The sequence below is a fragment of the Mobula birostris genome, chromosome 6, assembly GCF_030028105.1.
Source record: "Mobula birostris isolate sMobBir1 chromosome 6, sMobBir1.hap1, whole genome shotgun sequence".
In the NCBI taxonomy this organism is placed as follows: domain Eukaryota; kingdom Metazoa; phylum Chordata; class Chondrichthyes; order Myliobatiformes; family Myliobatidae; genus Mobula; species Mobula birostris.
The window spans coordinates 131,791,996-131,818,853 of record NC_092375.1 but is presented as its reverse complement, the minus strand read 5'-3'; the positions used below and the strand labels follow the sequence as shown (position 1 = coordinate 131,818,853).

Below are 26,858 nucleotides of genomic sequence, written 5' to 3'. Positions count from 1 at the left end.
TAGCATAAGTTATTCCATGGTTGAGTTTGGCAGCATCTCTATAATAAAACCGACTGAGGAGGAGAAGCAGGAGCTCCCGTAGCATCTAGCGGATGGTAATGATAGAGACTGTAGGATCCACGTGATGTGTCAACACATGGAGCTGGTGCTATCAGTGCCTAATGCTGGCCCACACTCACCACGCCAGCCAGGTTACAGCTCTGGATTCCACACGTCAGTACCGAGCAGTTGCAATAACCTTCTGGCCCACTCAACACTGGCCTTGCAAGCAGTTTCTCCATGTACAGCTGCTGGAAATCCATTACCGGAGGGAGCGCCAGGGATTCATGCTAGGTTCCCGGCATTGTAGTGTGCTGCAGCATTGGAGAGGCCACTGTTGCACAGCACTGCAGTATGTAATCTGAGAGAGTGTCTTTTCTTAATATAAAAGGAATTGTCTATGCATTCATGTATATGATTAGACTGGAATACCAAGAGTGCCACAACAAATCAGCACGTTGCAGGGTACTGCCAACTATGCAGTTATATATAAATGGGAAAAGGAAAGCTGGCTATTTGGGGCTGTGTTTGAAACCTTTAATGTTAATATTTAATAGTGGCATTCATTTTGTATTTCATTTCAAAACACTCATTTACTTCCCACCTACTCAATAGAATTTGCTTCTGCTTTCCATTCCCTTTAATAGATCTTACATTTTGGATCCATTCCATATCTCAGTTTGGAAAAGCTTATTGTTTTCTGCGAGAGGAAATACTAAGAACATTAGCGGTTTTGGTATAAATCCATTTAAGACTTCTCTTTCAGCTCCATGTGTAGATTACCACTCTGATCTTTCAGAAGACCAATTTTGTCCCTTGTTATGTTTTTGCTCTTACTATATCTGTAGAAGGGTTCTCTCTCAGCTTGTCTACTAGAGCAACCTTGTGTCTTTTTTTTTAAGCCCTCGTGATTTTCTTCTTAAGTATCCTCTTGCATTTCTTATGCTCCTCAAGTACCTCATTTGTTCCTGTCTGCCTTTACCTGCTATGTACCTCCTTTTTCTTAACCAGGACCTCATTATTGCGTGAAAACCAAGGTTCCCTAAACTTGTTATCCTATCTTTTTAATCTGACAGGAATATCCAAGCTCTGTACACTAAAAATTCCACTTATGAAGGCCTCTCACTTACCTAGTATACCGTGCCAGAAAACAGCCTTTTCCAATCCACACTTGCTAGATCCTTTCTGATACCGTCAGAATGGGAGTCCCAGCCAATATGTGCAATTTAAAACCACGTATCACAACCTTATGTTTCTTGCAACAGTCTGTGATCTCTACAAATTTGCTCCTCTAGATCCCTCGCACTGTTGGGTGGTTTTTAATACAGCGTCATTAATGTTGTCATACCTTTCTACTCATAAAGGCTCACTAACCAAGCTCCAGGTATTTTGAGTTAAATTCTAATTATACTAAGTTTTTTTTTTGTCCCAAGATCATTGAATTCATCTTTGGTTAGATCAATATCTTTGACACAGTTTATATCAAAAGTAAAAGGATTGCAGATCTATGGTTCAACTTAAATGCCATCAAGATGGAAATAACCTTTGAAAGAGTTCTGAAGTGTTCCCAAGTGTTTGCATATATCTCTCTTCAAAGAAATTAGCAAAACTGGATGTATTACCAAATATCACAGGAGCTCCATCTGTATAGAGTATGAATATTTTTTTTTCCAGTCAAAGTTTTGTTTGGCAGAGAAACTTTTTACCATTTCCAAAATACCAACCGCCTTTGTAGTTTCCAAAAGGGATTCACAAAATAAGACCCTAACACTATAAGACATAGGAGCAGAATTAAGCCATTTGGAAAAGAAAACTCACTCTTGGGACAGTTTGTGGCTTACCTGGCAGATATTTTTAACCATATGAATGAAGTAAATCTCTTAATTCAAGGCCCTGAAGTCACCGTTATGGATGCTACTGAAGAATTACAAGCTTTTTTGGCAAAGCTGCCAATGTGGAAGGAGAGAGTAGAAGCCGAAATCTCTGCAAACTCAAATGCTGGAGGAAGTGCTTTACCAAGATGGAGTTGAGAATTCTGGTGTTCTTTGAGAGAAGCCCATCCTCCCCTTGGAAGGCTTGGAAGCTGTAATTCCATTTGCAACAATGTATCTTTGCTAATCAGAATTTTCCACACTTGTAACCATTAAAATAAGGAATTGAAATTGATTGAATGTCTAACATGACGTGTGATGCTTTGTCAAAGACCACCCCACAGTTTAATGTTTTTATTCAAGCTAAGCAACAACAGCCTCTGCCCTGATGTCCGTAAAAAATAACATTTTATTTTAACTTGCCCATATTTGAAATGTATAATGCATTAATAAAGAAGCACATAATAATACTAATCAGATATTTTAATACATATTTAAATACAATATTCTGGGAAGGTGTACATAGGCTTCATCAGACTGCCAAATAACCATTGTCTAGGTGCTGTGCTCAAGCTCTGGAGACAGATTTGAACCTACTGACTGTCAGGGTAGACCAGTGAATATACCTGCACCTGGTGTAGCCAGGGCAAGGACATCCCTATCAGTAAAGGAGATAGATGTAAATTAATGAATATTATTAGCTAAATATTATTTGGGTGGCTGTGCTGATGGAAAACTGCAGAACCAAATCAGCAAATAACTTTAAGGAATAGTATTAACCTTTTGTTCTCGAATCCTGTTTCAACGGCTTTGACTTTTAGCTTCACATCTTACAGGAGAGTTTATAAGCAAACCAGTCATAGAATTACTAAATGCTATTATGCCATCATTTTCCTTCCTCATCCTCCTCCCCTGCCAAGCAAAGGAGGTTGACGATAACCTGCGGTCTCTATCAGTGATGAAAGTAAAGATTCCATTCCCCATTAGTTTGCATCGTGCACATGGACATGAAATGGCAAAGGATTGTGCAACATGTTGACTGATGTCTCAGGTATGCTGATTTTATAGTTTGATCAGTGAGATTATCTTTTATTCTCATGTTTTTGTCGTATTTTTCACTGCAGCTGCTGGAAGTACAGGATCATAATGCTGAGTGTTTGGGAATGTTACATGAATCTCAGGAAGAACTAAAAGAATTGCGGAACAGGTCAACATCATGCGCACTAAACCGGCCCCAAGCTTACAGCATGTTCTCTATGGTATGGAGTCTTGATATCAAATCCTGTTGTTTTCTGTATGTGTATTAAGTCCTGTTTGTTCACATACCAGTACTGAAGAGCACGGAGCAAAATGATTAGACAAATTGCGATACACACACTGTTATAGCAATTATTTGTGTGTGAATCTTCTCTCCATTTTCCTCTTCTTCCTTTATTTCATTTTCTTTCTGTATGGAAGAAGGTTATTCAGCTCATTGAACCATGTCAGTTGCAGGTCAATTTCATCAATCTATTGCTCCCACTTTTTTTCCCCATTACTCTACTCTCTATCAACGATCCACAGTTCTACTACTACTTGCTAACACACCATGCCTAATATACAGCAGCCACATAAACTATTGACCAGCAGATTTTGAGATGAGGAAGGAATCGAGAGCATCTGGAGCAAATGCGTGTGTTCACATGGAGAAAATGCAAACCTCGCAGGCAACGCCTGAGATCAAGATTGAACTTGGGTCACTAGAGCTGCAAGGCATCAGCTTTACCTGCTGCGCCACTGTGCCGTACTTCCTTGTAATAAGGGATTTGCCTTGGAGAGCGGACAGCTCAGGTGATCAGATTGGGGCCATATTCACATTCATTTAGTGAGAAGTGTAGAGAAACTGGGAAAGAGATCATTGAAATAAGTGAGGTTCTGTTGTAGCTGTTAAATGCAAGTATGTTACTATGGTGTAGATATATTCGTATTTAGTTAAAGAGTGAGTACAATATAAATTATTATGGTAAGCAGACAATTTCGATCTTGAATTTTCAGGTCAAAGGTTCGAAGTAAATTTATCTACAAATGGATATGTTACCTTAATTACCTGGAGATTAATTGCCTTTTAGGCATTTACAGAAAAAAGCAATAGAATTTTTTTTAAAAACTATATAAACAGACAAAGACTGATAACCAATGTGCAAAAGAAGATTAAAGAATAACACTGTGAACATGAGTTGTAAAGAGTCCTTGAAAATGAGTTTGTAGGTCATAGTATCAGTTCAGAGTAGTGGCGATTGAAGTTATCCATGACTGTGCGAGAGAATGATGGTTGTAGATACTAGCTGTGCCTGAACCTTGTGGCGTGGTACCCAAGGCATCTGTACCTCCTGCCATATGATAGTAATAATATGCTGTCATATTTGTTGTAATTCCCCATCCTGCCGCCCACCCTCCCTCATCCCCCACCATCACTGTGACCACTCGTATCTACCCAAGCATCAGACAGCTTCATTGCAGAATATTGATATTGATATTGCATGCACATTTGTAGTTTTTGCACTCAGTAGTTTTTTGGAAACTGACCATAAAGTAATTTTCTTGTAGAATTCCTTGGCTGCTGAGATTGAAGGAAGTATGCGCAGGGAGCTTAATCTTGAAGAGTCAACGATGGAAGATCAAAGGTAAATAGAAGTGTTACAGATACAAAGCATATTTTTGTCCCAATATTTCTTAGAAAAAATCTGAACAAATTTGAGAGAATTGGTCATTCGTCTTAAAACCAGAGCGCAAGAAATGGGCTTCAACCTTTGAGTCTACTCTGCTTTTCACTTAGATTTTAACTGATTGATTTTACCTCATCCATTTATCTACCTTGGTTCCATTACCTATTGCCAACCTTGCATATGAAATATATTTGGCAATTTTGGTTTTTACAATTGGACCTTAGCTTCAACAAGAACTTACAAATGAGTATTCCAGATTTCTATTTACTTTTCTGTGAAGAAATGCTTCCTGCTATCACTTGTCTAATTTTAATACTAATTAAATTGATTTGCCTTCCTCTCAATGCATGTTGTGATGTAATCGCTGATCTTCCAATACATTGATGTGTTCCTCCCTTTTTTTATTGCGTTAGGAGCCAACACAGACGGGTTTTCTGTACAGTCCGAAGCATAAATGAAACCTTACAAACTCATGTGCCAGCTACTTCTCTGGGATCTATCCCAGGATCTGGTTGTTCATCTCTTCTTGTAACTATGAAATCCCAGCAACCCAACATGGGACCATCTGATCCAAAGGTGTCAAAAAACTCATCTGGTGAAGCTGGTTCCCACTGGTAAGTAACAAATGTCAATAAATTGCTTTCTCACTGCCTAATGGCCAAGGTTAATATATAAGGGAGAGATGCACAAGAGGAATTCTCTGTGTATCCTGTTCCAATATCATATTGGAATGCTGATGAATTACTATCATGGAACTGGAATAATACCATAGATATGTGCTATTATTGGTACAATTATTCATTCCTGTACAATATGTCTCCTTTGTTACTCCACTTGTTAATTTGACATTTTGCAAAGAAAAAAAATCTAATGTTTGTGTTGATAAATTTGAAAGGACAGTGTTCATGGATGTCACTCCTTTGATTCACAGTGTTGCTTATTCAGTCCATTTTGCTGATTGCAGTTGTTCATCAACCCGCAGTACTCATCAATTCACGGCTGACAGTGTGGGTAATTATGCAAGGCCCTGATAACAGATGAAACCTGCAGGAATTTGGGAACATAGTAAATGGTGTTTCATAGTCATAGTCATACTTTATTGATCCCGGGGGAAATTGGTTTTCGTTACAGTTGCACCATACATAATAAATAGTAATAGAACCATAAATAGTTAAATAGTAATATGTAAATTATGCCAGTAAATTATGAAGTAAGTCCAGGACCAGCCTATTGGTTCAGGGTGTCTGACCCTCCAAGGGAGGAGTTGTAAAGTTTGATGGCCACAGGCTGGAATGACTTCCTATGACGCTCAGTGCTGCATCTCGGTGGAATGAGTCTCTGACTGAATGTACTCCTGTGCCCACCCAGTACATTATGTAGTGGATGGGAGACATTGACCAAGATGGCATGCAACTTAGACGGCATCCTCTTTTCAGACACCACCGTGAGAGAGTCCAGTTCCATCCCCACAACATCACTGGCCTTACGAATGAGTTTGTTGATTCTGTTGTTGTCTGCTACCCTCAGCCTGCTGCCCCAGCACACAACAGCAAACATGATCGCACTGCCCACCACAGACTCGTAGAACATCCTCAGCATCGTCCGGCAAATGTTAAAGGACCTCAGTCTCCTCAGGAAATAGAGACGGTTGTGACCCTTCTTGTAGATAGCCTTAGTGTTCTTTGACCAGTCCAGTTCATTGTCAATTCGTATCCCCAGGTATTTGTAATCCTCCACCATGTCCACACTGACCCCCTGGATGGAAACGGGGGGGTCACCAGTACCTTAGCTCTCCTCAGGTCTACCACCAGCTCCTTAGTCTTTTTCACATTAAGCTGCAGATAATTCTGCTCACACCATGTGTGAAAGTTTCCTACCGTAGCCCTGTACTCAGCCTCATCTCCCTTGCTGATGCATCCAACTATGGCAGAGTCATCAGAAAACTTCTGAAGATGACAAGACTCTGTGCAGTAGTTGAAGTCCGAGGTGTAAGTATGAATTTGAAGTGGAATCATTTATACTAAAGTAATTAATGAGCACTCTATGACAGCAGAATTAAACAGGAAATTTGGTGTAGAGCATGCTTTGTAAATATTTATCTTTGTAGAGCTTTTGACCTTATTATACTATAATAAGCATGAGATTTTGCAGATGCCCTTGTAACTACTTATGGCTGTTAATGTATAATGGATGTTATGAACAGTAGTATACCAACAAACTAAATGATAAACCTCTTAAGGATTCCAGTCTGTTTCACCATTGAAAAATCCCTAACCATGGCATGCTATATTGGCATTGACAGGGTAGGAAGTGTTGTGGGAAGCAAATGGTTGAAATACAAAACAAACATTTGTATTTCTGTAGAAAATGCAATTGTATGTGGCAGAACTGGAGGTAAGCCAGAAGTCTAATGACTTTGAATAAAGGGGAAAATGAAGGAGCTAAAACGAAAGCAATCTCCTTGACCTGAATACCTATCTCATAGGTCCAAGTAGTGTGCTGCAGAGATATCAGATGCATGAGTGACAATCTTTCAAAGTTAACCAGGTTCTACAGTAGTCTTCGGAAACTGGACGTTAATAAATGTAATACTTTTAACTCTTTAAAAAAAAAAAGGTGTATGGGGAAAGATGGGAACTACAGACCAGTCGGCCTTGGAATTTGTTGTCAGTGAAATGTCGGAATCGGTCATTTAGGGATTGCTGATGAAGTTCTTAAAAGGTCATAATATGATTACCCAGCAGAGCCAACTTGACTTTATTAACAGAAAGTCAGTTTGCGAAACTATTTGAGTATTTCTAGTTGAGTAGATTAAAGGAAACCAGTAGATGTAACTCTATTTTCATTTTTGCAAGGACATTCAGAAGTTACCACAAGCTTGTTAAATATGACAAAAGCTGGGGTTGGGACTAATATCTGTGCATGAAAATACAGTAACCAAGATTTAGAATTAATGCAGCATTTTCAAGTTGGTCAAATATTATTTGTGTGAATTACATGCATCAGTCCTTTGCCTTCAGCATTTTACAATTTATATCAATGGCCAGGATGATAAAACTAAACCATATCCAAGTTTGCTGAACTTGCATAGCTAGGGCATGTGAGATATTGTAAAGGACATAAAGTCTTTGAGGACACATAGATGGTTAATCGGGTGGGCAAGAAAATGACAGGTATACCACATTGAGAAGTGTAAGATTATGCATTTTGCAAGGGGAATTAATGCAATATATTTCAAGCAGTAAGGAATTAGAAAATGTTCTGTTGATAGATGCAGAAATTATATATCTATGTACAACAGGGAGCTGGGAAGGCAAATGAGGTTGGCATTTATTGCAGGAAGGATTTGAGTGCACAGATAAAGTAGTCTTGTTGAGAGTATATAGAGCTTTAACAGGTCTTCACTTGGAAATGTGTGCACATGAAGAACGAAGTGTCTGCCTTGCAAATCAACTCTCTGGATTGATAATTGGAAATAAGGGAGATGGACGGTGCTGAATGTGTTCGACAAAGCTGAGTAAATGGGTTTTCACGCGGTTTTGGATTGGCAAGTTTGTTTACTTATTTATTTATTGATTGATAGAGTGCGAAATAAGCCCTTCTGGCTCTTGATTTAACCCTAGCCTAATCACAGAACAATTTACAATGACCAATTAACTTACTAACCTGTATGTTTTTGGACTGTGGGAGGAATCTGAAGCACCTGGAGAAAACCTACGCATTTCATGGGAAGGATGTACAGATTCCTTACAGATGATGTTGAAATTGAACTCTGAACTTAAAAGGAAGGAGGAGAAGATGGCGGCGCGACGCAGCGCGTGCAGCTGTTCCAAATTGATATGGATATGTGTTAACTAGGGGGCTGTGCACTATCCGGATTTGATGGAGACAGCCGTGTGAAGCGCAGAGGAACATCTGGAGTAACTTCTGAAATGCCTGCTCCACTGCCGCTGCTACTGTGTGATCGAGAATCTCCGGAGATGAAGGCCCCAGATCCTCGGCTTTGCGTATTGCCTGTTGCCGGGGCCAGGGTCGAAGCGCTTGGCAGAGATGGTGCTCTTTGTCAAAGAGGTGGGTCGGAGGCTTGGAGTTTTTCAGACAGACTCACAGTCGGACTGTGGTCAGATGCTTCCAGTATGCTGCACCGGCAAGTTGGCGGCACTGGAGGTTTACCGTCTGCGTGAGATGATGGGACTTTCAAGGGACTTTGAGACTTTTACTGTACCATGGTCTGTTCTTATCAAATTACGGTATTGCTTTGCAGTGTTGTAACTGTATGTTATAATTATGTGGGTTTTGTTAGTTTTTAAGTCGGTTTGTCTTGTGTTTTCGTGATATCATTCTGGAAAATCATTTTATCATTTCTTGATGCATGCATTACTAAATGACAATAAAAGGGGACTGCGTGTCATAAAGCCCCAAGCTGTAATAGCATCGCACTAACCGCTACGCTACCACGGTGCCCAGCAGTAGCAGTGAGTCATATACAAGTTTCTGAGCAAGTTGGCTGGGAGATTTCCAGAGACTATTTCCTCAGTAAAATGTCATAACTATGGGCAAAATCTCAGGATAATGGATCAGTCATTTATTGCGGTTGATAACTTTTTTTAATCCAAATGGTTTTAAAACTTTGGAATTGTGTATTTTAGTGAGTGATGAGTATTTACTCATATGAGAGAATTTTTCGATACTAGAGGAGTTGGAGGATGTGGGGATCAGGTGACAAGATAAACTTGGCACTTTATCAGCCATGATCAAGCTGCATGGCAGAGCATTTTCTGGGCTAAATGCATTACCCCTTCTATGTATGTTGCTATGCACCACTTTAGTAGAAAAGAATAAAGCACCAAGCTGCATTATGCTGTGTTTCGTGGTTCACTCAAGCCTCATTAGCAACTCCTATTTCTTTCTCCTTCGTGTACTTGCCCATCCAGGCCATGCTGCCATCTTCTCGTAGCTACCTTCGAGCTTGAGGCCCCGTCCCACCAGCAACTTCCCTTCAACTTCATTTCTTGAACTAATCTGCACAACCCTAATCACTACAGCACTATAGTAACCCTGTGACCACCTTGCACTACAATGGATTTCTTTTTGTTCTAGTTGTGTCCTTCATTGTATACGGGTTTCCCCCACCATCCGAAGGTAGAGCGTGCCTATGAAACGGTTCGTAAGCCGAAATGTCGTAAAGCGAAGAAGCAATTAGCATTTATTTATATGGGAAAATTTTGTGAGCATTTGCAGACCCAAAAATAACCTACCAAATCATGCCAGATAACACATAAAACCTAAAATAACAGTAACATATAGTAAAAGCAGGAATGATGTGATAAATACACAGTCTATATAAAGTAGAAATACTTATCCACAATCATTGCCGGCACAGATCTCCTTAGTAAAAATCTCACGCAAAACACGGAGCAAGCGCTGTCCAGTAATCTTTAAACTATGAAGCTGCCAAATCATACCAAATAACACGTAAAAATACACAGCCTATATAAAGTAGAAATAATGTATGTACAGTGTAGTATCACTTACCGGAATCGGGACAGTGCTGAGCACACTGATGGTGGTGTGTTAGGCTGAGTTGGAGTTTGGGTGGTGCAGTGGCCCCCACCCTCCAGGCGGCTGACCCATACATTGCCGCGAAGCACGCAGGGGTCCAGTGGTAGCCGGGACGCACCCAGCACATCTTTAAGAAAAAAGCCAAAATAAACATGCTAATTAATTACGTGTCGGGCGGCACCTAATTAATTAGCATGTTTATTTCGGCTTTTTTCTTAAAGATGTGCTCTGTGCCTCCCGGCTACTGCTGCATTCTCTGCAAATCGGTACTGTATCTGTCCGCGGCCTGGGGGTTGGGGTGGTGGGACACTGGGGTGTCATCTCATCGTCTGTTTCCATTAGAGCAGGCAGCTCATCTTCTCCTATGACTGCCCGCCTCGATGTCGAAGGTCGAGGTTCGTCGTCTGCTGTGACTGATGTGGAAGGCTTGCTTGATTGCTGAGCCTCGCGCATTTTTCTATCATACAGTTCTTTGTAAGGACTCAAAGAATCTTGTAAATATCCCCTAAACCTACGTACCTTTTCAAAATTAAAGTCGTACTTTATCATTACTCATTCGGTTTCGATTGTTATCCTTTCCTCTTCCAATTGCATCAGCTCTTCATCTATCAGTTCTTGGTCATTGCCAAAACCTCTTCAACATCATCTTCATCAGCTTCCACAAGCCAAACTCACTTTGTCCTTGCTTCGTTCACCACGATCGAAACGCTTAATTATGTCTAGTTTTACGCTAAGTGTAACACCCTTACGAGCTCTTTCAGGCTTTTCCGACACCATAGAACTCATCTTGCAAACGACTGCTCACAGGCTCGTGTTAAAGCAATGCTGGCGAGAATGCAATTCCGAATCCAGGGAGAGCGGCTGCTCGGGGCGCGTGCTGAATTTTTATGTAACAGTGAAAACACCTTCTGAAAGCGAAAACGGTACTAATGTAGGTCTTCCGTAACAGTGAGGTTTCGTAAAGCGAACGTTCGAAAAGTGGGGGACACCTGTAATTTGCTTTTCATGTGAATGTTGCACATCTGACACCATGTCCAGGTGATGCTGCGTCAAGTAAGATTTTCATTCTACTTGTGCAAATGACAATTAACTCAGCTTTAAGCTTCTGCCACAACTTTTCCACTTTAGCAAGCCCCTATTCTAGCACATTTTTAAGTAGAATAACTCACTTAAATTTACAGACTTTAATTTTGGGTATCACCACCATGATGACTTGAATCTAGCCCATAACTGTGATCTTTTGAAAGCAAATATGAATGATCTCTTCAGTTAATTCTTACATTATAGTTTTTTAAACAATATTTTAATTGAATTTTACATATTTCACATATACAAATAAACAGTAATAATAATTAAACTAAATAGTGAAACGTCCTCCTGTTTTTCACAATCATCAAAGGAAAAAATATATAACATTTCACGTACTTAACATATTTAACAAAGAAATAAAATAAAAACACATCAGAAATAAAAACCGTAGAAGCACTCAACAACACAGTTATTTCAAAATGACTGTGCACCTTGACGTCCAAGAAACTCCAATAAGGGTTTCCACACATTTTCAAATTCTCCTGCCCTTCCTCTGGTTATGTAAATCAGTCTCTCCAACACAATACAAGATACCATCTCTTTCACCCATACATGTATCGAAGGTATATCCATTTTTCTCCAAGATAAAGCTATTAAAATTGACTGTTTTGAACTAACAGTAAAGTTCTTGACAACTGTTTTTCCAGTATTTTTTTTTTAATTTTGGACAGTCCCATACACAGTGAAACAGAGTACCCTTTTCTTCTAAACATTTAACACAAGTGTCCGGGATGTCGGGGACCAACGGTTCAGTTTGACCGGGGTAATATAAGTTCTCATTAACCATTTGTATTGTAATAGCTTCATTCTCGTGTTAATTGATTGCTTTGGGGCTTTTAAGCATGCCATTTCCCACTCAGTTTCTTGTATGTCCTCTTGAACATCCAGTCTCCATGCCTCTAGCCTGTCAATGGTGGACTCCTTATCATATGACGTCAAAGCTGTATAGAATAAAGAAATCTGACTCCTCCCCTTTAGGTTTAGAAGTGTGAGGTTCTTACATTACAGTTAAAAGTATGACACTGTGATGTTATCTATATGTGGTCAGTAGTAATTTGACAACATGGGATTCCATACTGGATGGGAAGGCCCAGCTGGTGTGCTTTATGTTTCAGAAGGCTGATTAACATTTTCTCTCTCTAGCATGTTTGTTTTTATTGAGTATGTTTCTTTCGTTTAGAATCTGAAGACAATTTCATAATGTACATTCAAGTTTGGCAAATGAGGCTTCTGATTCTCAGCAGACAATACATTTAGAAAGCCAGCAAGCACTTCAAAGAATATGATGCCTTTGATTGTCTGCTAATAGTCAAATTGATTTAATGTGCACAAGTACAGTGAGGTAGAGTACAAAGGAAAAACTTGCAGCAGCATCACAGATGCAGGTACAAATGGCACACAGTATATACTGCAGATTATAGCCAAATTATACAAGACAGTGAGGGGAGTGAGACAAGACTGTGTGCAAAGACCTCAGTGTAAGAGGTGGTCTAGGTAGATTTAGCATTGTGTAGGTCGGATCAAAAATCTGAGGGTTGTAGAAAAATTGCTGTTCAAGATGTAGTACCTCAGTTTTCTGTAGCTCCTGTCCAATAGTGGCAGTGAGAAGAGGACATGGCTCACTTAGTGAGGTTCCTTGATGATAGGTGCCACTTTCTTAAGGAATTGCCTCCTATAGATAACTCTTTGCAGCCTATTATTTTCCTGTGCATTGGAATAGCCGTACCAGTCAGGATACTTTCAACAGTAATAGCTTGGCCTAAAGTTCACTGTGAGTAGAGCTGGCATCAGTTAGTAATTGGTTGATAATCTGACATTTAGTTGCTGTAATCTGCTTAATTCTAGTTTGACCACCCTAACCTGGAAAAGCCATGTAAATGTTGTTCATTCTCGTTTTTGTTCCCAGTAAACGGTCCAGTGTTGGACAGCCGGGAACACCTGGTGACAAAGACCTGTCCACTGCTTTGCGCCGCCTTTCTCTGCGGCAGGAGAATTACTTGAGTGAGAAGAGGTTCTTTGAAAGTGAACGGGACCGGAAGCTGATGGCCATGGCAACAAAAGAGGAGTCTGGCTGCAGTACGCCAGCAGAGAGTGTGATGTCCACTGGGACCAACCTCAGGGACCTAACAGAGATGTCTTGCTTTTCCAGTGTGTCGAGCTCTTACCGCACATTCCTACCTGAGAAGCTACAGATTGTCAAACCACTTGAAGGTGCGAATAGAGACGTAGAGTTCCTTAATGATTTCAATGGCCACTGATGTATTGCAATACAGAGTATTTAACAGCAACAGTGATAGAATGAGGAGAAGGCAATAGAGTAGTTCACCAAGCACTCTGCCATGCCCTCATTCCACCACCGCTAGCTCTTCAGCACACTTTGTCATCGGGATTTAGATGTCAGAATCTGATCATTGAAGGCTTTTGTTTCTGTTCAGGATCTATGCAAAGCAGGAACACTTTGATCTGTAGTCCTGTGATCAATGATGCAAACTGCTAATACATTTATTATTGTCACATGTACAGTAAAAAAAAAACTTACCTTACATTCCAGATCAATTAGTTACAACAGTGCATGGTGGTAGTATCAGGGAAAAGCAGTAACAAAATGCAGAATAAAGTGTTGCTGTTACAGAGAAAGTGTGATGCAGACAGGCACGATGATGTATAGCCATAACGAGGTAGATTCTGAGATCGAAAGTCTGCCTTATCATACTAATGAGCCATTCAGTAGTTTTATAGTGAAATGTAAGCTATCCTTGGTACTTGCGTCCCGACTTTTATATCTTCTGCCCAGTGGGAGCGGGGAGAAGAGAGAATGCTGGGGGTGAGTGGGGTCTTTGATAATGTTGGCTGCTTTATCAAGGCAATAAGAAGTGTAGGCAGAGTTCATGGAGGGGAGGTTGGTTTCTGTGATGTGCTGAGCTGTGTCCATACTCTACAATTTTGCACAGTTGTATGTAGAGCAATTGCCATACCAGGTCATGATGCAGCCAGATAGGATGCCTCTATGTTGCATTGATAAAAATTGGTGACAGTCAAAGGCAGATTTCTTCAGCCTCCTGAGAAACAAGAGCTGTGGTATCTACATGGTTGAATCCAGTCAAGCTATTGGTGATGAGAGCCAATTCATGGCTGTTTATCCAGGCCTCTCAATACTTCCCCAAAAGTAAGAGTGGATGGAGTGGTTAACAGTGAGAACAACGGACTTTGGCTGCAGAATGATATTAATGAATTGGTAAGATAGAGCATTAACAGATTGAGTTGAATCCTGGTAAATATGAGGACTGATAAAATTAAGACACTGAGACATAATGAATGGTATGGTTCTAGAGAGTTCTGAGCAACAGCAGGACATTGGTATACAAGTCCAGGGATCCCTGGAGGTGGCAGCACAGGTAAATGAGGTAGTGAAGACACTATTCTCATTAGCCAGGTCATAGAATGTAAAAGTGTGGAGGCTATGGTATAACTTAGAAAATATTGGTTAGACCACAGCTGGATAACATGTGCAGTTCTGATCACCACACTATAGGAAGAAAGTAATCGGACTATGGAGAGAGTGCAGAGGAGATTAACCAGGGTGATTTCTGGGAAGGATCATTATAAGAAGAGACTGGATGAGAAGAGAAGCTGGGTTTCACCCCTCAGAATAGAGGAGGCCAGGGAGGGACCTGATTGAGATACATATAAGGGGCATAAATAGTACAGGTAATTAGAATTTAAAGACCTAGTTTGTGGCACATTACTCTATAACTTTTCTCCCCTATAGCAGAGGTATCTGAAACCAGAGGACATTGTTTAAGATAAAGGCCAGTAAATTTAGAAGGATTTTCTGAGAAAGAATTTTTTCCCTCTTCCAAAGAATCAGATTCAGAATCGGGTTTAATAACTCTGGCAGCGTCATGAAATTTGTTGTTTGCAGCTGTAGTACAGTGTAATATATAATAAAAATACTAAATCACAATAAAAATATATTAAAAATTAAATTAGTCCAAAAAGAGAGTGGAAAAAATAGTGGGGTAGTTTGCATGGATTCATTGTCTATTCAGATATCTGATGGCAGAGGGGAGGGAGTTGTTCCTAAAAAAGTTGAGTGTGTGTCTTCACCATCCTGTACCATCTCCTTGATGGTAGCAATGAGTAACGAACATGAGTGGTGGGGGTCCTTAATGATAGATGCTGCCTTTTTGAGGTGTCACCTTTTGAAGGTATCGTCGATGCTGGGGAGTTGGCTGAGTTTGCAATCTTCTGCAGCTTTTTCCAATGTTGTACACTGGTCCTTCTATACCAGATGATAATGCAACCAGATAAAATGCTCTCCATGGCACATCTGTAAAAAATTTGCACCTCTCTTTGGTGACATACCAATTCTCCTCAAACTCCTAATGAAATATAGCCACTGTCTTGCCTTCTTCCTAATTGCGGCAATGTGTTGGGCCCTCCCAAGGTAGATCTTCAGAGATGTTGACACCCAGGATCTTGAAACTGCAATCCCTTTCCACTACTGAATCCTCAATGAGGGCTAGTGTGTGCTCCTCGACTTCCCTTTCCTGAAATTCACAGTCAATTCCTTGGTCTTACTGACAGTGAATGTAAGGTCGTTGTTGCAACATCACTCAACCAGGTAATCTGTTTCACTCCTCTAGGCCTCCTGGTCACTATCTGAAACTCTGCCAACAATAGTGTCACTGGCAAATTTATAAATGGCTTTTGAGCTGTGCTAGCCACACAGTCGTAGGTATAGAGAGAGTAGAGTGTGGTTGGAATCTGGAACGCACCACCCTAGTAGGTAGTGGAGACACAAACTCTCAACATGTGAAGGTGTTTGAAAGAAAGAAAGCCTTTGATAAGGTCCCACATAGGAGATTAGTGGACAAAATTAGAGCAAATGGTATCGGGGGTAGGGTACTGACATGGATAGAAAATTGGTTGGCGGACAGGAAACAAAGAGTAGGGATTAATGGGTCCTTTTCAGAATAGCAGGGAGTGACTAGTGGGTTACCGCAAGTCTCGGTGCTGGGACCGCAGCTATTTACAGTATACATTAATGATTTAGATGAAGAGATTAAAAGTAACATTAGCAAATTTGCAGATGATACAAAGCTGGGTGGCAGTGTGAAATGTGAGGAGGATGTTATGAGAATGCAGGGTGACTTGGACAGGTTGGGTGAGTGGGCAGATGCGGTTTAATGTGGATAAATGTGAGGTTATCCACCTCGGTGGCAAGAACAGGAAGGCTGATTACTATCTGAATGGTGTCAATTTAGGAAAAGGGGAAGTACAATGAGATCTAGGTGTCCTTGTTCATCAGTCACTGAAAGTAAGCATGCAGGTACAGCAGGCAGTTAAGAAAGCTAATGGCATGTTGGCCTTCATAACAAGGGGAGTTGAGTATAGGAGCAAAGAGGTCCTTCTGCAGTTGTACAAGGCCCTGGTGAGACCACACCTGGAGTATTGTGTACAGTTTTGGTCTTCAAATTTGAGGAAGGACGTCCTTGCTATTGAGGGAGTGCAGCGGAGGTTCACGAGATTAATTCCCGGGATGGCGGGACTGTCATATGTTGAAAGATTGGAGCGACTGGGCTTGTATACACTGGAATTTAAAAGGATGAGAGGGGATCTGATTGAAACATACAAGATTATTAAGGGATTGGACGTGCTAGAGGCAGGAAACATGTTTCCGATGTTGGGGGAGTCCAGAACCAGAGGCCACAGTTTACGAATAAGGGGTAGACAATTTAGAACGGAGTTGAGGAAAAACTTTTACACACAGAGGGTTGTGGTTCTGTGGAATGCTCTGCATCAGAAGGCAGTGGAGGCCAATTCTCTGGATTCTTTCAAGGAAGATTTAGATAGAGCTCTTAAAGATAGCGGAGTGAAGGGATTTGGGGAGAAGGCAGGAAAAGGGTACTGATTGTGGATGATCAGCCATGATCACAGTGAATGGTGGTGCTGGCTCGAAGGGCTGAATGGCCTACTCCTGCACCTATTGTCTATTGTGTCATGCTGAGCTCTGGAATCTCCAAGGCACAGGAGGCTATGGAGCAAGTGCTAGGAAATGAGATTGGTTATAGAAGGGGTACCATTTAGAGATAGCAAGGAACAGGGCCTTCCGGCCCTTCAAGATGCAGTACCCTGCAACCCCTGATTTCACGTTGGCCTAATAATGGTACAATTTACAATAACCAATTAACCTCCTAACCACTACATCCTTGGACTGTGAAGCACCCAGAGAAAATCCACGCATTCCATGGAGAGGATGTACAAATTCCTTACAGAGGACACTGAAATTGAATTCCTAACTCCGAGGCCCTGAGCTGTAATAGTATCGCACAAACGAATGTGCTACCATGGTGCCCCACACAAAAGTAGTTGGACTAGAGTTAGCTGGAGGAACAGATTTAAAGTTTCAGTTCAAACCTGTAGTAAAGATTAGAGTTCATAAATCAGTTTGTGATGCTGGAAAAATATGGAGTGGGGAGTGGAGAGGAAAGAAAAGGACAGGTCATTATTGGCATAAGAGATTGAATAACAAAATACATAATGGCGGAAGACCTGTGTGCGTGCACGCACATGGTAACAATACAAGAAACAAATGATGGGCATCAATGGATGTCTTACGTGCTGTTTCTCTGAAATTGTTGAACTCTCTGCATTCCAGAAACATTAATATTTTTCAAAGGTATAAAATATTTATAAATTATATGGATATATTCAAGTGCCACCTTTCTCAGTAGAAGCTGCACCATTCCATGTATGTTATAGAACCTAATTGGTGAAGTGCTATTCCTGGTGTCTGATGCATTTCATGTTAAATGCAGTGACGGTCAAGATTATCACTGTGCAGCATTTGGTATCATAATGCCCCATTAAAAGTAAGCAATGTACAAAATGGAATTTTCTTAATTACTGTAGAAAAAGAATCATCTCAACATTCAATCAATTATAAATGAAAGTGATGCAATTTGTGAAATGTACCCAATATAAAAATACTTGTTTGGTTGGATCCATCTGATTTAAATAACGTCAATGGTTCAAAATTATTTCTTTCATCAAACACAATATTTAATCTAATTCTGGCAATTAATGAATGCATTTTTGCTACATTTACTCTGTTAACATCAGAAGTTATTACAAACAATGTAAAATCATATCTATAGAACCAAATGGAAGTGGTCATCTTAGTCGTTGTCTTTATTTCATCATTGAATCTAGTTACAGATTCTTAATTTTTTTTGTCACCTTGCACTTGGTAGGTTCAATGACTCTACATCAGTGGCAACAGTTAGCACAGCCTAACCTGGGCACAATTTTAGACCCACGGCCCGGTGTCCTCACTAAGGGCTTTGAGCTACTTCAGGAAGATGACATTTACCGTCTCTCTGATCTGGAAGAGGACAGTGAGGAAGGAATCTTATTCAACGCTCAGCACACTTCCACCCCCGAGGATAAAAAGGAGAAGAAGCAGGACAAAGAGAAACAGTCTTCTGAAGGGAAGGGGCTACCACCAGATATTTTTCTGCCAATAAATGGCCACTCGACTCACGAGTCAGCAGCTGGTGAGTTCTTTTCTGTAGAACGTTTGGTGGATTAATGATCAAGCGCAATGAGAGGCCCTAAGCAAATTACCCTTGTAATTTGCATGGGGCAGTAACAGTCACAATTGGATTAAGGAGATTGTATTCCCTTTCCAACCAAAAAATTATCTTAAATGCCTCTGTCATATCATATAGACTCATCAAACATTTATCCCACAGCCACCCTGGGCTCACCTCATTGGTGATATTCCCTTATTCCATCCACCCCACCCGCTCTGCAGTATAAAGCTAAAACGTTCTCTCTCTTTCCATAGATGATATCTGAACTGAGTGTTTATGGCATTTTCTGTTCCAGTTTCTGATCTGTCTTTAGGGAGCTTGGACAAGATGGGAGAATGCGGTTGAGAGGAAAGTGACCTGGGCTGATCTTTGGAAAGCCGAACCACACCGCATCCAATTTCTCATCCAGGCAGTGTACGATGTGCTTCCAAGCCCATCAAACCTGCACACATGGGGCAAGGCAGAGTCATCTGCGTGCCCACTGTGCTCCAAGCGAGGAACCCTGGAGCACATCCTCAGCGGCTGTGCAAGGGCACTTGGTGAGGGACAGTACAGGTGGAGGCATGATCAGGTCCTGAAGACCATTGCTGAAGCCGTCAGCGCAGGAGTTGAGTGGGCGAAGCGGTCCCGACCCTCCAAGCAGACCATTGCCTTTGTCAGAGCTGGGGAGCAGCCAATACCTGCCAAAAGAACATCTGCAGGCATTCCGACCTCTGCAAGGGACTGGCAGCTGTTGGTGGACCTCGAAGGGCAGCTAAAGTTCACCAACCATATTGCAGCCACCACCCTGTGACCAGACATTTTCCTAGTGTCTGAGTCTACTAAGCAAGTGGTGCTGCTGGAGCTGACAGTCCCATGGGAAGATAGCTTGGAGGAGGCCTTTGACAGGAAGCTCTCCAAGTACGCAGGACTGGTCAGCAACTTTCAGCAGGCTGGATGGAGAGTGAGATGTCTCCCAGTGGAGGTTGGTTGTAGGGGATTCATAGCCCGTCCTTTAGTTAGAGCCTTCAGCATTTTGGGCATCGAGGAAGAGGAGAGGCATCCGCAGTACCACCGATGCGGCAGAGAGGGCCTCAAGATGGCTGTGGCTCAAAAGAGGGGAGCCAAGGAGTCATAAGTAGCTAGCCATCTGAACACAAGCTGGGGTCTAATCAGCCCCGGCTGGGTCACCTGGAGGAGGTTGTATGATGTTGAAAGACCCAAAACACCCGATGATTCCAGGAACATCACTGAAGATGTGTCCAGAAGCATCAATAGATGTATGTACACAGCTAGCCTCGTCAGCTGTTCCGAAGAAGTCCAGCCCTGTCCGTTGAGTTTCATCTTCTGCGTAGGCACACTCTAGCACTCAGCTCAACATTGGATTCAACAGTTTTGCATAACTGGCCTTTTTGTTTTGTCAGAACTGAGCAAGTGTAGGGGATGTATGGGTTGCTCAGTAGATCAGGTATCTGGTGAGGAGAGCTTGGCTGCTCTTATTAATCTGTTGACCTTTCATGGTGGAGAAACATCAGTTTGGGGCCTGGATACTGGGTCTCACTCTGTGGATATTGAGTATTTCCTTCAGGAAGAAAGATACTTATTGTAACCCTTCCTTGTAACTACCTGCAGCATTTTCAGTGTACAGAAGGAAGATCAAGAATGGATAAATAGGTAATATAATTTTCAAATGGTTTGTGTCTGAATATGATGACGTTAACCTCCAAAATTTCTCTTTCCTGTCTTCTACCCCCCTCCCCTCTCATGCCACTCCTCCCCCCCACCTTCACACCACCTACATCATTGATTATTTGCCTCCATCGACCACCCCCACCCCTATTTCTGTCTGCAGTGAGGAATCCAGGCAAATGTCTGTCACAGACCAACTCAACTTACACCTTCACTACCTGCAGAATTCTTCATCCTACTGACATTGTTCAAGTCTCAGCAAGGTGAGTTGTTAGTCTGCTATGTCCTATTTTCTTTTGGAGCTGTTGGGTCCAATACTCATTCTTTTGGTGTTGTGTGTTCTTGACACTGAATGAAAAAGGGAACTATTACCTGAATTGTGTTTATAAAATTATGCCACTGATTCCATCCACTAGGCCTCTGCTGGCTCTTCAGAAGAATTATTCCAATTGATCCTGACACCTGAGAAAAGTTAGCATAGGAATTACAAAGGAGATGAATAATTTTTCAGCCTGAATAATTTTGGTTTTTCAAGTCCCTATCTCATTGGGGTATAAGGCCCACCGGCTACCCTCACCTAGTTTAGCCTACATGTCGAAGTAGCTTACTGGGGTGTGCCCTCTGTCACATGCAAGCAGCTCTTTCGAGCCATAGGTGAGAGCTGAGTGTACACTGCCATGTTCTTTTGATTGACTGTAAATAAATGAAATCAGCGCAGGCACCTTGTGTGGATAATAGACTGCCTTCATACAATTTTCGATGATTGCATCCTCCAAATCTTCACTTTCACTGCAACATTCAAGATGATTGTCAATATTTTCAAATTCTTCATAGTGTCTAACTTGTTGAAGTAGTAAAATTGTTTATTTTTACTCCCAGCCATTTCTGGCATCTTCAAACCTGAATGCTTGAAACTGCAGTAAGCAGTAAGCAAAACAGTTCTGAATTGTCTTGCTGCTTATTTCTTGCCAACTATCAATGACAAAAATCATAGCTTTTCAAACAGAAGCACACACAACAGAAGCTATTTAAAAACTGCTCTGAGTATAGTCTAGTATCCATGTCTGATGCTAGTTAGACAATAATCTCCTATCCCAGTTAAGTGGCATAATGTTCCAATTAAACAAAGGAAATTGCAGCTATTTTCTCAATTTGTTTTTTTAAGAGTGCCCCAAGTAAGTGGCTGCCCCTATTATCCAATGGCCCAATGAACTGGAATCCACTGTGTATCAGCTCTCTTGCTTTGTCCTTGGGTCACTGTTCCATACTGAGACTTGAGCAGTTCAAGGTGGGGCCTCCATTGCCTTTCTTGGGCAATGAATGCTGAGCTTGCCAGCAAAGTTCACGTATTCAGAAGGTATTTCATGAAATGCTCTGATACTACAACTTGTGTTCTTTTAGTAACTGCACGTGACAGTGCCATAGAGATATCCTGGTGGGTAGTTTAAGTAAAAATAGTTTTATGAGGCACTTGACAATGAAAGTAAGTTAGGTTTATCTCTTTGTTCTTTGTTTTAGTGTCATGTATGCTCCGGTGCCAAATACAGGGGGTTCATCCACGAATATGATCTCCAGTCCAAGCACCCCCATTGTTCCTTGCCGGCCAAGCATTGATGAATCCTTCACAAAAAGAAGAGAGTCAACTACTACTCTGAGCAGCACTAGCAGCTTGACAAAGCTCTTGCAAGATCGTGGAATCTCTGCTGGTGTTTATCGTTGCCCTCTGCTGAAAATCCCACCTGTGGTTCCCCCTAAGATGTTACCTATACCCCGTACCCCACCAAACTCCCCCTGCCGCTCCCCATGCCTATCGCCGTTGCCCTTTGACACACAAGGAGCCATTGAGAACTTCCTTGCCTCACGCCCTGCGGAGACGCTGCTCCATGAAATCTACTGCCTGAAGCCTGGTCGGGTCTGTGCCGATTCTGCGCCCGCCAGTCTAAACCTGGTCAAGAAGTTGAAAAGAATGGGAATTGCACAGGCTGTTGCCCCTCGGAATACCCCAGAGTGTGACGACAGCCAGGAAGGAAAGGTTAAGAAGCACCAACAGGAATCGGCAGTGTACATGGGGACTGGCAGCAGTCTGCTAGGTGTCCTGAGGCGAAACCAGAGTGTCCCCAGTGTGCTCTGTGGGCTCGGCATGCCAATACCAAAGATGGGCACCTTCGATGAGAAGACTGAAACCAATTTGGTTTTACCTGCAAGGAAGTGACCTATCTGAGTTCTATTCCCACTAACCCCCCTCCACAACTCTCCATCCCTCATTACTCAGTCCCCCAACCCAGTCCTTTAACTGGAAGGCAGGTGTTTTGGTTGAGAAGCTCCTGAAAGTCTGAAGGTGGTAAGTGCAAGTGAACAAAGGAAGTTGAGCTGTTGAAAAGATTAAATGATTTTGAGGTGAGAGTGTCAGTCAAGAGAACTGATTGGTGATGAAATGAAGAAGGAAGTGCGGCGACATAAAATATTTGAACATTCTGAGGATTTGTAATGAAAGATAGTAATGAAGAAAGCGACGTTTATACAAGGGCTGAACCAGCAGCTTGACACTAATGAGCAAGATGAGCAGCATTTCTCAACTCTTGCTCTTGGGAAATATCACGCGAAGCACAACAGAAAGCATTAAAGCACACCCTTGAATGTTTGATTTGTACTAAGCTGTAGCGAAATCACCGCCCTTTCCTTATGGAAGTGCTACCCTTTGTTTATGATTCAAGTACTCTTTGGCCTTGGCAGCCCCACAGCAAGCCTTGCTGTATTTGTTTATTATCAAATGCTTAAACTGCCTCACCTCCTTTTCAGCATGCATGCATTTTAAAATCCAAGTATCTTAAGGTCTTATTTCTTAAACATTTTTAAAGCATTCGCACTGTAACCCATTATCAGTGAACACAAGTGGTATGTTACTTTTCTTCCAAAGCCAATACACCAGGTACTATTATTGTACTGTAACCCATCACATTACCCCAATTAAATTCTATTGGGACTTTCTAGAACACTGCTTAATCAGGTTCTTCACTTTTTAGCATAAACATAGGATTATTTGATCCTCAAGGTTTGGCATAAGCCCTTTTGACATGAATGCAATCAATTAAAAATCAGCACAATATGTTGGAATTGGAGGGCTGTACTGATCAAAAGCATTAGGTGTGCTTTACTGTGAGACTGGTTAACTCCCTATGATAACTATTTTTATTGCAACCTGACCTTGACAACGGAGACTGAAGTGGGTGGGTTCAGTTTAAGTCTGTGAATATTGATTGGTGATATTGAACAAGTTGTGGGTGATGGTGTGGTGGGGGGGGGCAGGTTTTCAGAATTGGTGCTTCAATACTATCATATTACTACTTCATATAAGCTATGAAGATTTATTTTGCTCTATGTACTAATATCAAGCTATATTATATTTGGTTGAGTTTAGTTTTGACCTGCTTTACCCACAAACAACAGGTGAAATCATGGTCACTAGGAGTAGAATTTGAGTTGACAATGTTTGGTTAATGTTTTTTTTTACCCTCTCCATTTTCGTCCACCTACTCTCCCCACCTCGCCCCCTTCATTGTCCCTTTGGTCTGTGAGTTAGTCTGGGGAGAAAAACGAGGGATGACTTGGTGGAGCTAAATATTCCATCTCTTGGCTATTTGAGGTATAACATAAAGGGACTGGAATTGCCAAAAAAAATAGAAAATACAGATGGGGGTTCACCATAGCCAAAACAGCATGGTCTTTCATTCAGTGTTGTAGAATGAAGTGAAAGACAGTGCTAGCAAATCTTCCAGTCTAAATATGGTGTCTGGTTTAATAGTTTACAAATGTCAAGACTCCAGATTTTTGAAGTTATTAATGGTGTAGTATAGATATTTTATTTATTTCAAAAACTTTTTTTAAAAGGAAGGATCATTGTTATATTTGATTGTTGTTATACATCCAGAATCTCTGACCCAGATACTTGTCATGCTATAGGTTTGGGAAAGCTTGTGGACCGTCAGTTTTGGGGTTGCCAGTTCTGATTGGACAGAGTCCTCCAGGAAGTTCACCATGTAACTATAACCAGTCTACTCCTGTGCTCCAGCCTTTGGTTGGTTGTCCACTTTCACATATTCTCGACCCAATCAGTAAAATGGACATTGGCAGTCAAGAATCACTAAATTCTGTAACAATCTAACATTTTTTTCATTTCCATATTTTGCATATCAAGAACATGAATGTATAGAAAAATTAATAATGTTTTACCTATGAAATTAATATTTAATTCCACAAAGTCACCATGATCCTGGAGGGTGGACATAGGCACAACTTTTGTTTTCAATCAAGTAGTAATTTTGTGTATGTTTAATGCTACTTGCAAAGCCATGAATTTAAAGTTCAGCTATATACTCTTTCCAAAGCAAAGTAATCTTTCAGAGTGTAGTGGGCAAGAACTATTTGGTTGCAAACCTCATAGTAAGATGCTGTTGGGATGAAATGTCAGCATAAAGGGAAAATGTCCTGGGTTGATGGCAGTCCTTGGAAGATGATGTCTTTAAAAGCTGTCACGTCTTTAGAGTACACGGGTTGCATGTCATACTGCTAGGATCCTGCCAGCTCACAGCCAAAGTGGCAAAATCGCACTAATCTTCACTTCGGGCATGGTTTTGCACTTTAAAGAAAAAATGCACTTGTTTTTAAAAAAGCAAACCTATTTGTAATTCTAAAACAAAATCTAATTGTAAAGTAGGGGAATCTAAAGCAACCTAAAACAAAATTTGTAGAATAATCTTTAAAACTTCAGTTATTATGATTTTAAATATAGTTTCCAGATGCGTAATAAACTCAAGAAGTTTAATCCGCTAAATTAATCAGGAGTGTATTCCGCCCAGTTACCTACAGTTGAACATGTATGGCATAATCCCAAAAACCTTGGGCCATCTGCCATTGTACATTTGTGGAGGTCACAGAGGTGAAACATGCTATTATTGAAATCTGGGTAATGGCAGTGATCGGTGAATAAGTCCTTTGGGAATCTCACAATGACGACTGCTGATCACGTCCGGAGAGTGGAGGGGCACCAGACCACACATTAGGAAAGATATAACCCAAATTTTCTATCTTATTGGACTTTTCACACCCCCCACCCTGCATGTAAATGGAGTTTGCATCCAGTACTAAGACCCCTATATTCTGAGGTGAGTTATATTTCAGTTACCTATATGCATCTCCTGTGGATTTGCATTTAAAAAAGGAATTGTGCTCAGTCATTTCCACAAATCGGTAGAGCAAATATGACTAAGCCTGGCAAGGTATCATTCTATACTGAGTATAAAGCAGCCTGTGAATCTGGAGCAGGACAGTGAATTCTAATTGGCCAGTAATTGAAATTCATGCTGCTTTGAGTTACCAAGGTTTGTATATACTGTACTGTATTTAGGCTGGTAGGGGATCAGAGAGAATTTGCTTTCTTGTCTAATTGAAATATTGTTTAAGAATGTATATTGACAATTTAAATCCATCCTGCAAGAGAAAAGTGGAAGTGCATATTTTTTGTTCAAACGGTGTATTTTAAGCTCTAACCATGAATCAACCTGTGTTCTGCTGCCTTGTCACTAGGTGAGAACATGCCCTTTTCTCGCTGTCTGCTTAGAGTTTAGAGGGGGATTCATAGAAACCCACCCGGTTTACTTGGTATCTGTTGTTGCTTCTACTTGCTTACATGTTTTGTTTATATTAAATATTTATTTTAAAGCAGGGTGAGTTTTGGCTGATATTCTAATTATATGGCTCTGGGGTTGTCCTAATAGTTAGCCCTGCCTGACCACAACCCAGCTCAAAATGAATAGGTCCTGAATGGGTCCCTGCAATGCACAATATTACTGGTTAGTGCTTGCTGATTCTGTGTAGTCCCCTGCCAATGGCTTGATTGCATGTCTATAGAAAGTCTCTGGGAAATTCTTGCACTATTTTTTTTATATATAGGAGGAGAGATTTCTGTAATCCATTCAGTGAATAGTTTTACTAGTTACTGCACACAGTTGCTATAGCTGGTATGTGGTGTAGTCCTCCTTACAGTGTGTTTATGTGTAGCAGTGGTCCGGAGACTGAGCTACTTGCCACCTAGCTGATAGGTTTCTTGGCTTTAGATTTACTTTCTAGAACTACCCTGAGAAGACAAATGCAGTTGTTTTCTCCAAATGTCATTTGTTATGCAATATTTGATATTTATTGTAATAATTAATATAACTGCAAAATACATGGCATTCTGAGTCACTTCAACTCATAAATAAACTTTTTAAATTTAATTTTTGCCTTTTGAACTGTCCACTTGATATCAGTTGCAGTCCAAAAGTGTGCAC

At 41.1% G+C, this 26,858-nt stretch overlaps 1 protein-coding gene across 3 annotated transcripts in view; it reads left to right on the top strand.

Annotated features, from left to right (window-relative positions):
* The window catches only part of LOC140199369 (trafficking kinesin-binding protein 2-like), a 104,167-nt gene extending 77,358 nt beyond the window's left edge, over positions 1 to 26,809 (top strand). For all 3 annotated transcript variants that reach the window (XM_072261336.1, XM_072261334.1, XM_072261335.1), the window contains 7 exons: positions 3,035 to 3,169; positions 4,497 to 4,573; positions 5,029 to 5,229; positions 13,173 to 13,477; positions 18,523 to 18,825; positions 20,696 to 20,795; positions 22,051 to 26,809. In XM_072261336.1, the coding sequence (XP_072117437.1) occupies positions 3,035 to 3,169; positions 4,497 to 4,573; positions 5,029 to 5,229; positions 13,173 to 13,477; positions 18,523 to 18,825; positions 20,696 to 20,795; positions 22,051 to 22,744 (1,815 nt within the window). In that variant the 3' untranslated portion in view covers positions 22,745 to 26,809. The remainder of the gene's footprint in view (positions 1 to 3,034; positions 3,170 to 4,496; positions 4,574 to 5,028; positions 5,230 to 13,172; positions 13,478 to 18,522; positions 18,826 to 20,695; positions 20,796 to 22,050) is intronic.
* Positions 26,810 to 26,858: the final 49 nt, after the last annotated feature.